The 12,273-nt window shown below is 32.4% G+C and overlaps 1 protein-coding gene across 1 annotated transcript; it reads left to right on the top strand.

Moving 5' to 3' along the window:
* Positions 1 to 2,917: 2,917 nt before the first annotated feature.
* On the top strand, positions 2,918 to 12,269 carry LOC130445510 (C-type lectin 37Db-like). Its single transcript, XM_056781165.1, has 3 exons — positions 2,918 to 3,233; positions 5,373 to 5,481; positions 8,548 to 12,269. Exons 1-3 carry the CDS (start codon positions 3,066 to 3,068, stop codon positions 8,817 to 8,819), a joined length of 549 nt encoding a protein of 182 aa, XP_056637143.1. The 5' UTR covers positions 2,918 to 3,065; the 3' UTR covers positions 8,820 to 12,269.
* The last annotated feature ends 4 nt before the right edge of the window (positions 12,270 to 12,273 follow it).

Raw genomic sequence — 12,273 nt, 5'->3', positions numbered from 1 at the left:
CGAAAACAGCTTGTAGTCTTAAATTGTGCGCTGGTAAGCCAGGCACATCCAAATAAATAAGTACTTTGAATGTCGGATTAAATCTTCGTTCTTAGATAGTGTCTGCACAAAATTATGTAATTTAGAAGCAATGAGTGTCTGCTAGAATATTTCTTCCTTCAGGTGTTTCACCACAAAGCAATGAATGGAGTGGCTAATGTTTCGAAGTTAATAAATTTCACTTTCCAACTAACACAACACAATCTTAGGGTTTCTACGAAAAACTTCAATGCTTTAATATTCGCAAACAACGTTCATTGGTCCAATACGAACGCAGTAATCTGTGTTGCAATCAAATCGAAACGCTGCTAAACCCGAAGTACTGTAATTTTTTGATAAAAATATTATGATTAACACAATCGAAAGACTTAGAAAAATCACAAAAGCTGTTGCAGTAGTGTGATGGCTGTTTAGGCGAGAGTAGACATTATTAAGAAGGGAGAATATAGTATCATTTGTGCATTTGTTACTTAAAAACCCAAATTGATGGGTCGTATTATTTTATATTTAAGCAGAAATGATAAAAGCCTTTTTAGAACAATCTTTCCATGATTTTAGTTAACGTGGAACGAAGTGCAATTACACGATAATTCGATGCTTCGTTTTTATCTCCTCCCTATACAGAGGTATAATTATAACCGTCTCAAGACAATTGGGAAAAGTGCCATTTTGAAATGAAACGTTAAAGTGGTAAGGTGATTTAATGTTCAATCGGGCAGACTGATTGAAAATAAAAAGAAATGAACTGAATTATTATAACATTTTATTTAATAAATTATATATTTATATAATATACGGTTGTTAAAAATGATATCAAAGTTAAAAAGATGATAAGTAATTATGTTAAGCTCGAGAATCCAGATACCTGAATTCTCTTGTTTTTGAGCTTGATGTCAGGTATCATATTCGTTGTAGTTATTTTAAGAATTTATTGAAGATGTTCATTCGTAAGTCTTGTTTGATTTTTGTTCTTATTTATTTTGTCCTGAAAATAAATAAGACTGACTGGAAACATTCGCTCACATAAATTGTTGCTACCAAACATGCAGAGAATGCGTGCTGCATGATTTTTTAATTCCGGGTAATTATCCAAACTCTTGTAATATTGTGTATAAAATGTAAGAGCTTTAATCTCATTAAATTATTCTTTCAAAATACTGTCCGATTGAAGATCTATCAACTCCATTTGCAAATGAACTGGTGCCTGTGAAGCTTCAAAATTGAATGGATTGTTGAAAATTGGGAATTCCGTTTCATTTATTTTGTCTTTAAAACGATTGTTGTATTCCGTTATCAAATTTTGCAGAAGTTGAGAATCTTCATCCAGTTTTTTGTTGGTTCACTGTGCCAAATGATTTTAAATGAGAGAAACAGTCAAAAGTTTGATTTTTCACCTGAATTTCCTCAACACACAGCCTCAACTTTGTTTCAAAGGCTTGAATATATGAATAAAATTAAGTGGCAATCTGATTTTTACCCTGTAACTTCATATTCAGATTAGTGAAGTGTTCATTCATATCAACGAAAAAGGCACAATTAATCCACCAGTCATTGTCATAATCAATTGATTGCCTGTTCCTAACATGAAAGCTTGAATAGAGTCAGGTAATGCAACAAATCTTACAAAAACTACTCCTCGACTGGGCCAACGAACTTTAGTGAAATAAGGGACACCATAAAACTTTTCGTCCAAATCTTGTAAAAATTGCCTGAACTGTCGGTAATTTAGTCCTCTGCTCCTTAAAAAATTTACAATTTTAATTATAGGTGGCATGACATGGTCCATTTTTAAATGTTTAGATGCCAATAATTCCTGATGAATTATACAGTGAAATCCCATAAAATCTTCTGATTTTTTCTGTTTTAATTTAGTTACAACGCCCGAATGTTTGCCAGCCATGGCAGGAGCGCCATCCGTAGTTTTGCTGCTAAGTATATTCCAGTCGAGTTCATATTCTGGTACCAAATACCAAATTGCAGAATAAATATCATTTGCTGTTGTAGTCTATGGAACGCACTTTAACAGTTCTTCAGTTATTTCAAACTGTTACTGTTAATGCCTCGTATAAAAACAGCAAGACAAATCATTTAGTCTTGAAGCAACAGTGTTTCTTAAGAGCGAAATATTTTGAATTATTGAGTTTTGAGATGGAAATGAAACATCGGCAACTTTCAACAAACAGTCTTTAATAAAATCAAAATCATAGTGTCTCACAGTGGTTTACCTTTCCATTTAGACTGAAAAACTCTGCACTATATATCAACTTTACGTTTTTGTGACATTATGCGTAAATCGTAACAATTATGGAACTCGACATAACAATTATAGTTATCGCACGCGCACGGCACAAACAAATGCACAATCCTTTTCCAACCGTATCACTTGGATTACTCGACTCAACTGACTCACGTCACGCCGACGCACTCGTTTTATATGGTTAAGGGACTCTTTTTGCTGAGTTCAAATTTCACATCGTCTTTTCTTTTTCATTAGTCACTGAGAGCATCAAAGGTTTGATAAACAGGACATACCTGTATATTTTTTTTAATTGGGTTCTACTTTTTGGTAATAGAACCAATTTATTTCCTTGCTACAGATTTAACTTCTGTCCTCAAAAATTAGTGAATTGTTGAAGCGATAGCTAATTTCCTGTTCTGCGAGGGAAGTCACATAAATCGGTTACTTGAATTCCGCAACTGTGAGAGGAAAAAAACATTCTGTTATGAAAATAGTTTTTTTTTTTCATTTTTTCCCTATACATTCTTTCAAACTTTATAAGAAATATTAGTTTAATATAATATATTTTTTATATTTGAAAAAAATTTAATATAAATGTATTCCAATAAAGTAGGACGACCGGTATATATCGAAAACAACATTCTGCAACAAGTTTTTATATCAAGAATGGAGTTCCCAGCATGATATTATTTGTACATTCAAAAGATAAAATTGCCAGTTAGTTCGTACTGGAAAATCATAACGAATTGTCTGTGTGTAAACATTCACTATATTTATTTTATGTGAAATGTTAGTTAAAACGATAATCGTTCTTGTTTTATGGAATCTTTATCATTTGGGTTTAGGAGAAAATGCTACTGAATTTCTATCGCCCGTCTTGAATCGTCCTAATAAGAGATTTACAAATAGATTTTCGTCTGGTGGAAAATCTTATTATGTGGATACAGTTTTCAAGGTAAAGATTTATTTACATATGAAATTTTCCTATTAAATCTTTGAAACTAACCAATATTATGTAATAAAACAATTAGAACAAATAGTTTTATAATCATAAAAATTGCAGTTAAATTCATTAATATATGATTTTATCCAAGGAAAAATTATTAAATTCATAATTTCTTCTATAATTAGGGTCAGCTGTTGAATTGTATCCATAATGAAATTCCACCATTCAATGTATTCATAGAATAAATCGATTCTTTTAGAAAATCTGATACAAGATTTAAGCTTGAAAACATCAATTTTTGATAAATAATTTTCATAGAAACTAAATTTGATCTCATATAGATCATAATTTATTTTTACCGTTTTCAACATTATCATTGTTCGAATTCGTAAAAAAGTACCTAATTAAGACCCCATATGGCCCCCATTCCTATTTATATTCGAAATATTATCGTCAAACACGTTAAATTATAATTTATTCAGAATTTTGTAGTTTCTTGGTATTCTAGTCGGTTAACTGCTAAACTAAAAGTTTGTAATTACAATAATTAATGTTTTCTCGATTCTAACATCACATTTGCTGAATTCTGAATAGTTTATTATATTTCTTTGGTGAGAAATATGATGGGATTTCTTGAAATTATTTCCCACTTCAGTTTGTGCACAGTATTTAAATTTTAAAATTTTAACAACAAACTCCAAATACAAAATTTCTACTTTTCAATATTGAATAATTTTCCAGGGAATTTTTTTTATTCTGGTACGACATCAAAAGCCATCGACAATAATATCTAATGTTTGTTGAGAATTTCTTCCAAGGTGATTGAGTTCAAACTTCTTCTGAATCTATGCTGCTTGTAATCAATAAGCTGGAGTTTTAGGATTAGTGTACTATTACATTGTTTTATTGGTAATCTTGGATAATTATCTTTTCTTGGTAAATATGGGATGTAGAACGGTTTGAAGATTTTCCAGATCTCAAACAACTTCAAAATGATTATAATCCAGTGTTCTCGCCATAACCTTTTTCAGATCTTTTGCTATACAATCTGCAAGTTCATTAAAAGTAATGCACTCATATATAAACTGTACTATAAGTTGAGAGCTGTAGTTGCTATTGATAGATTTGATCGAGGAGTTACAAAGTGTAGCATATGGTGTAGACACTGCAAAAATATGAAAGGACGTCAACGCTCTGTTATTTTACTTTGTCAAATTTTGAGTTATTAATGAGATGTACCATTTGCTTTTAGGTGCGTGTTGAGCATCTCATGGCAGTATTTGACTGACATTAAGTACATAAAGGGTTCTGTTAACTCTTAGCTACATTTTCTTTTCATCTCCTTATTTGCGGTGTAATGGGCTTTTAAAGATCTTGATCCTGATAACTTTTTTATTGTGAAACAAGCTCTAGGATTACTATTTAGTTAGATTGGAATTTTTGGGACCTTTGGAGATATTCATACTGAACACACTGTTTACACTACTACTACGCCAGCATTCAAAATTACACGTCTGCCTAACCTAACCAAGTTATCGTCTTCAGAGACTGAAAGTAGACTTCAGTTTACACGCCAGTAAAATGTGGTAATAAGCTCTTATTAATCATAAGTAAAAAATGGAAGATGAAAGAAGTATTGGGCTGCAACAAAAACAAACTAGTATAAGTTTTATGCAAATAACAATAATGTTAATTTTGCTTTATCTATAAGCAAGTCATAATTAGAAATAAATATTTATTCTCAAAGACAGACAAGAAATTCTGGAAAATTACACGAGATGATGAAACAGTTTACAAAAATGAAGTGATTGAAAACATGAAATGGAAACCGCTTTCTTTTATAATCGGTTTTATTGTTTTCAATTTTTTCGTGATTAGAATTCAATTAGTAAATCTGAAACAAAGTATCAATATTTATCATTATATAAAGGGTGTTTCATTAAAATGCACTATAATCTCACGAAACATCATGTACTGCATGTACGACAACTATAAAATAATTTCAAATTCTAACTCTATAGCTGATGATGTGATGCTTTTTTCTTATTTTTTTCAAAATTTTGATATCGTGCTATTGCATGAAAACTAAATGATTATTATGATTGCAGCAATATGCATCATGTATCTAAATAATTGGAAATTTTTTAGACAAATTTTTTCAAAGCAATGCAGTTTTGTAGACAACAAGGAATGCAACTGTTAAGTATAAGCAGTAGAGAAGAAGATAATAGGATTGGAAATTTTTTGCGACAAAATGGTAGGTTCAAATATTATTTAAACTACTAGGAAAGGTTAAATAAAGTTTAAATCTCTTTAAATAAATAGAGAAAATAGGGGAAATGAATCGAATTATGTATCACATTCAGTAATATATATAATATCACTATAAACAAGTTTTTTATATAAACAAACTTTATTTTACAAGAAACGACTATACGTATGCAAATTATTTTTTTATATAATCCACTTTTTCTCAACGATGCGGTAATTTTTGGGAGGTTTTGTGAAGTTCTAGCGAGCTGCGAAATAAATAATTACACTTGGTAGTTGGTCTCAAATCGCTTGCCTTCAAGTGCTTCTTTTAGAGGTTCAAACATATAAAAATCGCACTGTTATAAATCTATACTTTAAAATAGATGTAAAAGTGTTTTTCAGTTCATTCACACCAGTTTTTTCTGCGTTGCAGCTGCTATGTGAGGCCTAGCGTGGTCGTTGAGAAGCAACACCTTACGAATAGAGCAATCTCATACTTTGCGTTGATACTGATATTTAACTCGATCCATGAGAGAGTAGTAGTCAATTGCTATGATGGTTTAAGAACTGTACAAGTAGGACTCACCTACAATCAAAAAAAAAAAACGTGGAAAAGACTTTCTTCTTATGCAGTCGGAGTGACTTTGGCTTTCACGGGGTTTTCTTCGCTTTTCTTTCTCCATTCCATATTCGTGCGCTATGATTTGGAGATTTTTTTGCTTTTAGATAATTCATCTGATACTTTCATAGTTGACACTGAGTTCTGTTGGAGCAGTATGATGTTTCGATTCAGGTTCAAGACCTTGTTTGAATTCGTTGCACCAAACCTTGGTCTTTCATGGCTTCCTCGAAATACAAATACTCACTCTCAACCACTAAAGGTTTATTTATATTTAATTGACACACAATAAGACAAGAGAAAAATATTTGTCAACTACTTATATTTTGTAGATAATAATAAGAACACACTAAATGATCGGGTGAGAATACACGTACCTTTAAAATAAGTATGTTATAGGCTAGATGACAATTTTTTCAAAAATTTATCAAGGTTTTATAAAAACAATAAATCCGCAATTTTAAACCAAGCTTACCACAACTAGTCTCAAAGTTTATATGTTTTAAGTTCAGGAAATTCCACTTTTCTACACGAGGAAGACCGTTCGAAAGCCAATGAGTTTCCAGATAATTTATTTGTGAATAAATTGAGTGGATATATTTCATTTCTCCAGTAAGATACTATGTATCTTCAACTCCTAGGAACAAACAGAGATACATAGAATACGAGTAATGAAGCTTGCTCTTTTCATAGAGTTGTGAAGCGTAAATGAGGAACAAAAAAATATTGAACAGGTTTGCAAAGAAATATGACAATATTTGGACATTTTCTACGTAAAATTAGCAATAGGTACATAATTTACAAAAGTATTTTATCACCGATGGCAAATTAGTAACAAGTCGAACTATTCTCGATGTACCTCAGCTGCAGAATAAGAAATATTCACAGAATTTACTGAAAATTGCGTAATAAGATGAGAAGAGAAAACAAGAGCACTTCAAGAAGAACTGAGAGTAGCTCTTTGTAACACAAAATTTTATTGTGAAATACTTTGCTATGCGAGACGTGCGCTTAGAAGTCGAGTGCTTGACAATTCTCCTATTCCCTCGAACCCCGGAAGCTCAGGACAAGAACGTATCAGTTTTGTAACTAAGAAAACCGATTTCCGAGTACCCTGTCATGCTTACCAGAGTATTTATCTCTGACTATGCTCAGCTGCAGTGTTTTTGCTGCCCTTTGTAAAAAAATTATCCTATGGAAATTTTAACCTGTTTGCATAATATGACTAGAGTCGTGCCTCTATTTTTGCCTGCAAGTAAGGGATTAAAACCGCAAGCCAACTCTTTGATACCCTTTATCCAGTAATTCAGAGCAGCTCAACTGCTTATTCGTTGCCCAGCCCATTAAGTGCTTTGTACCATTTGATAGTTGTTATGCTTTGCAATGCCATTAATGCCGCTTCGATGTTCGAACAGATGTGTTTACTAATTTGGTTGGGGTTTTTAATCACAGTGATTATGGTCACTAGCACTGTCTGCAAACAAAAGCGTATCTTGATCTATCCTTTTAATAGATGTCTATATTTTAAACCAGGTTTGTTCGTGACTTGATTTTCCTTTCGAAGGACCTATTGATTTGTTTTCATTGATGTACTTTATAAATAGAATATATTATATTTAATCTAATAGAATGGATTCTGACATTTGGTTTTTTGCTTGTTGCTTTCGTTTATATCTATCCGGCTTGCATTTTCCATTAAATGAACCAATTCCTTTATGTTGGGAAACTTAACCTGCAATTCCATTCAAGTAAGTACGTCAATCAGATCCTGTCAAAGGATATTGTGAGGATAAACAACGCCCTGAGCCATCTTGGTAGTATTTTACACTTTTACAGTACCTGCTGATAAAACCAAACTTACAATAACAAACTACTACATTATTTCAAACGAGTACTGTACTTTTGATGTGCTGGAACTTCACAAGTAGTATTATAGTGTCCTCTTGCTCCATACTTGTAGAAAATCTGTGTTATAGTAAGAAAAATGGCATTTTATTAATCCTATATCTTCCTATAGGTAAATATTGCTACCTAGAATATACTCCGGAGATTAGATACATTTGAGCATAAGTTTGTGTTTACTTTATTTTTTTACTACCCGTCAAATATAATATTAGCCCCTTCTTGCTATTTGAGTTATAATTCGTATTCAATTTCCTTAAATGAAACATTAAATAAACTAAGCTAATATAATCTTGAGGATTACATATTATTCTATTATAATTTCTTATTTACTACTTACTACTTTCATGGTTTGTACTAATGGGAAGCTTTCCTTACCCCTCAAAGATCATTATCAAGTTCTACTGTATTCATCTTCCCATTACAATTCTCGATAAATATATTCATTTCATTTTTCTTATAAATAAAAATTTTAAATCGTAATCGTTTAAGAAATATCATTGATAAATATCATTTTACCCTGCTCAATATGTTATTTATCTGTTATAGGTTTAGCTCATCGCCGATATTGGACGTCGGGAACAAATTTTGGTGATCGTAATCAGTGGATTTGGCTATCGACTGGTCAAGATTTCACTTTCACCAATTGGCCTCCTGGAGAGCCTTCTTTCAAAAATACTGACCACGAGGAGAATTGTGTTGAATATCTAAGTTGGGGAAAGCCCCACAATGGATTTGCATGGAATGATATTGACTGCATGAAGGAATTTTATTTTATTTGTGAATCGAGTAACGACTGCTCAACTGCTAATAGAGATTGAATGTTTACAAATGTTTATAATGAAAGAGGAAAGAGAACTTTACTAGTTTACAATTATGAGTAAATAACCGCTTGAACCCAAAATTTTTGTTTAAATATTTTTCTTGATTTTTTAATTAATTATTGTGCCTCAGTGGTAGCTTCTATAGTATGGCCACTTTACTTCACAGGGTGTCTCACAAATAATGTCAGTTTTCATTTGTCACAATGGGCTTAGAAAATTTAGGAAAAGTATATTTTTTAACGGAATTAATTTCACAAGAATAATGGTATTTATTTAGTCGATACGATTAATATTAACAAACTTTAAAGTTTAGAAGTTTGGATATATTTAGCGCCCGAGATCTATTCTACATCATCAGCGCCAATTGTGTGGGAGAGCAGCCGGCCCGTTTGAATGTATCACTTATTAATTCAATTCAGTTCATGCTTGACAACTATCAAAAGGTGTCAACCAACTTTCATAAAAAATGTAGTTTTATAGAAAAAAGAATATTTTTTGACGATTTTGTCATGAACATAAGACCGATTTTATTTTTTAATTAAAAAAATACTCAAGGGGTTAAATTTGCTCCATATTAAACGTGTATTTTAAAAATATTCAGATCTGAAAAACCGGTAATGCGAAAGTCGATCGGCGCTGGTGACGTAAGCAAGCGATAAGTGCGTTGCAAGAAGAAGTGAGGGCGAAGTAATAATATTAAACCTTTGAAAATTTACATCAGCGCTATTATGAATGCTAGAGACGTGCGATGAATTGCAAAATTAATGTTACGCTGTGCCCAATCATTTAAAAATATAAACGTTTCAATTTAAACATGTCTTAACTTGTTAAGACTAGTCTCCAATAAGCTTGTATCCACTAAGAATAAATCGGATGGCTTTGATTTTCTAATGATTAAGCATGATAATAAGTACATAAAAAAACAACTTTTCTACAAAAATAATAAAAGATTAATAATATTTTTGGAAAATAAAATCGACAAAATGTGGCGTTTAATCAAGTGACATTGAAGAGCAATCAGAAAACGTGACGTCATACCTCGCGAAACGCTGTGTTGTAGCTGTCATTTTCGTATAAAGTGGCAAGATTATTTCGAGTTTTCAGTAATTATTGTTACATTATTAAAGTTCGTTTTGAGTTTAATCTTGAAAGACAGATATAATTTGCCATGGAATCAAGATTTAACAAAGCAAACTTCAGTAATTTGGCCAAAATTTAAGTCTTTATGCTTGACAAATTTTTTGCAATGAACACCCACTTTTGTTCATCGTAAGTTCGCAGTGTTAAAACTTATATGTAAGTATTATGTGAAGAACAAACAAAGTCTTATATAATTAGCAGTTACCAGTCAGAGAGTCGCATTTATCCACTGTGGAATGAAAATACTTTACTGATTTTGAGGTTAGCGAATACAAAGTTTCAATAAGTTTCAATGTTATGTGTGGTATATTATGGTAGATTTTGTACATTTATAAATAGATACATCAAGTTTTGTTTGATAATTACATCAAAATGATCTTAATAAAGAAAGAGCATCTTGTCTTCTTGCCATTTTTAACCACTTTCTTCCTATTTCTTAATTGTTTGAAACATAAATGAATCATTTGTAAGGCGTTTTTATCATTGTACTTTCACATTGGGGCACTACAGAATTTATAATACGAGGAATTCATTATTTATTAAAAAACACAATTGACTTTCACAAACAAACACAGTTGTTTCGCGAGGTGTGACATCATTCATGACGCCATGACAGTCTCGGCCTTTTTCGCGGTCTATTTCAAGTAGTTCATTTTAAAAACTCAAAATACTAACGTAAAAAACCTATTTTTCTTAATATAATATATTTTTGAGGTAAGCTATAGTTTTAAACGAATTTCCAAATTTTGTCAACTAGCCTATTCTATGAACAATTGCTTCACATTCTCTCAATCATTCTCTCCTCAAAATTGTTCCAGATGTGCAAGCTATCAATGCTAAGGTTGCATCAGGTTTCACTAGAGAAAATATCCAGGTTAACGGCAGTCAACGGCAAGTGTGTTTTCTTACAACGCGATAATACCGCAAAAATTACGCTGAAATCGAAGAACTTAGTAGTATTGAAGTCCTACCACATCCAGCATTCAAACCGGGGCTCACACTATCAAATTGTATATAGATTTGGATTTATTGTGTCCCTCTTTCTCGCTGCGATACTGAAGGACCCAGCGTTTACAGATGTTCCATTAATCCCACTCCTCTAAAAAAGTCTAGAATGTGAGATGGCTTTAATTGTCAGAGATCTTTATTTTCTATTTCTGTGCAAAAAATCTGCACGCCGCATTATCTGCTAGGTCTAGCGTCTTCAGGTGTTTGTTGAAGCGACAGTGCCCCGATAGAACTCCTGTTAGTAGGTTGATCAATTTAGCAGAAGAGTCTTTGCCTGTAGCCTCAGCCTCTGTAGGTTGGCCTAATAATTGGTTCTGCTCCTATCTACCTCCTTTTACAGTGCTTTTTCCACTTCAAGGGTAAGTAATAATATTAATATTTGAAATTTTCACAATTCTTGGGATGTACTTAAAGCAAATTCTTCATGAGGCACTAAATGAACGTTTTAGTGTCTTATGTTAGTGACACAAGTAGTATATAGAAAATTAGTTTTTGTTGTAAAGGTTCCAGAAACCTAATAAAAACAGACATTATATTTTCTTGAGGCTCAGAAAAAAGACTATTTCAAACCTGTTGATAAGCCGCTGTATTAGGCAACTAAGAACGACAGATGTTATGTCAATACAGACATAACATCCATCCCAAGCCGTCTAATTGACCTCCAAGCCCGCTATGTGATTTGTACCATCGAATCAAAAAACGCCCTAGCTCAACAATATATGGCCCCTCGGCTCAAAGCCCAAAAAGAAACTCCTTTATCCTCCCTGAAATCTATCTCAACTCCTTTGTCAACTCTCCCATATCCATAAGATTGAGTCCCTATCTCATCACTCCGTCAATCGTCGGTATTGCAGGTTTTCAACGGTCTCCTTGTAACCTGGTCAACCGGTTCACCAGCCAAATGGAAATGACAGAGAATAATACAGCCGCTGCTATACCCGCCCACCCCCCATTTAAAATTTTGCAAAAATAACATAAAACTTTGAAAAAGAAATAAAATAAAATCAAAACCGAGAATAACCGTTTTTACTTACTAAAGCTCTCTTTTCGTTTTCTTCTGGCAAATATCATTCGCTTTTCCTTCTATCCAGCCAGGACAGCAAAAACAGACCCACGCAACCTACACAATCTCAACCGTGCAGAGGAGCAGCTCCTATATCAGGGCCAACAACAGACCAAACAAAATTTCCCTTATCTTACCTAAAAATTTTCCAACGAATCTTTCTCTCTCTCGGTCGCTCCATAAAATTGGTATTTTTAGTTTGATGTTCAGTTTGGAAGCGAGATTTCAAATTTTTTAAAA

This window comes from Diorhabda sublineata, chromosome 6 (assembly GCF_026230105.1).
Source record: "Diorhabda sublineata isolate icDioSubl1.1 chromosome 6, icDioSubl1.1, whole genome shotgun sequence".
Taxonomy (NCBI): Eukaryota; Metazoa; Arthropoda; class Insecta; order Coleoptera; family Chrysomelidae; genus Diorhabda; species Diorhabda sublineata.
The sequence above is the reverse complement of the archived record's forward strand: the minus strand, read 5'-3'. Positions and strand labels throughout refer to the sequence as shown.

Excerpts from the sequence above, each read along its gene's own strand:
- LOC130445510 (XM_056781165.1), top strand. The coding sequence starts at position 3,066 with ATGTTAGTTAAAACGATAATCGTTCTTGTTTTATGGAATCTTTATCAT. Across the intron at positions 3,234-5,372 it reads ATGTGGATACAGTTTTCAAG|ACAAATTTTTTCAAAGCAAT; the intron begins GTAAAGATTTAT and ends GAAATTTTTTAG. Across the intron at positions 5,482-8,547 it reads AAATTTTTTGCGACAAAATG|GTTTAGCTCATCGCCGATAT; the intron begins GTAGGTTCAAAT and ends TATCTGTTATAG.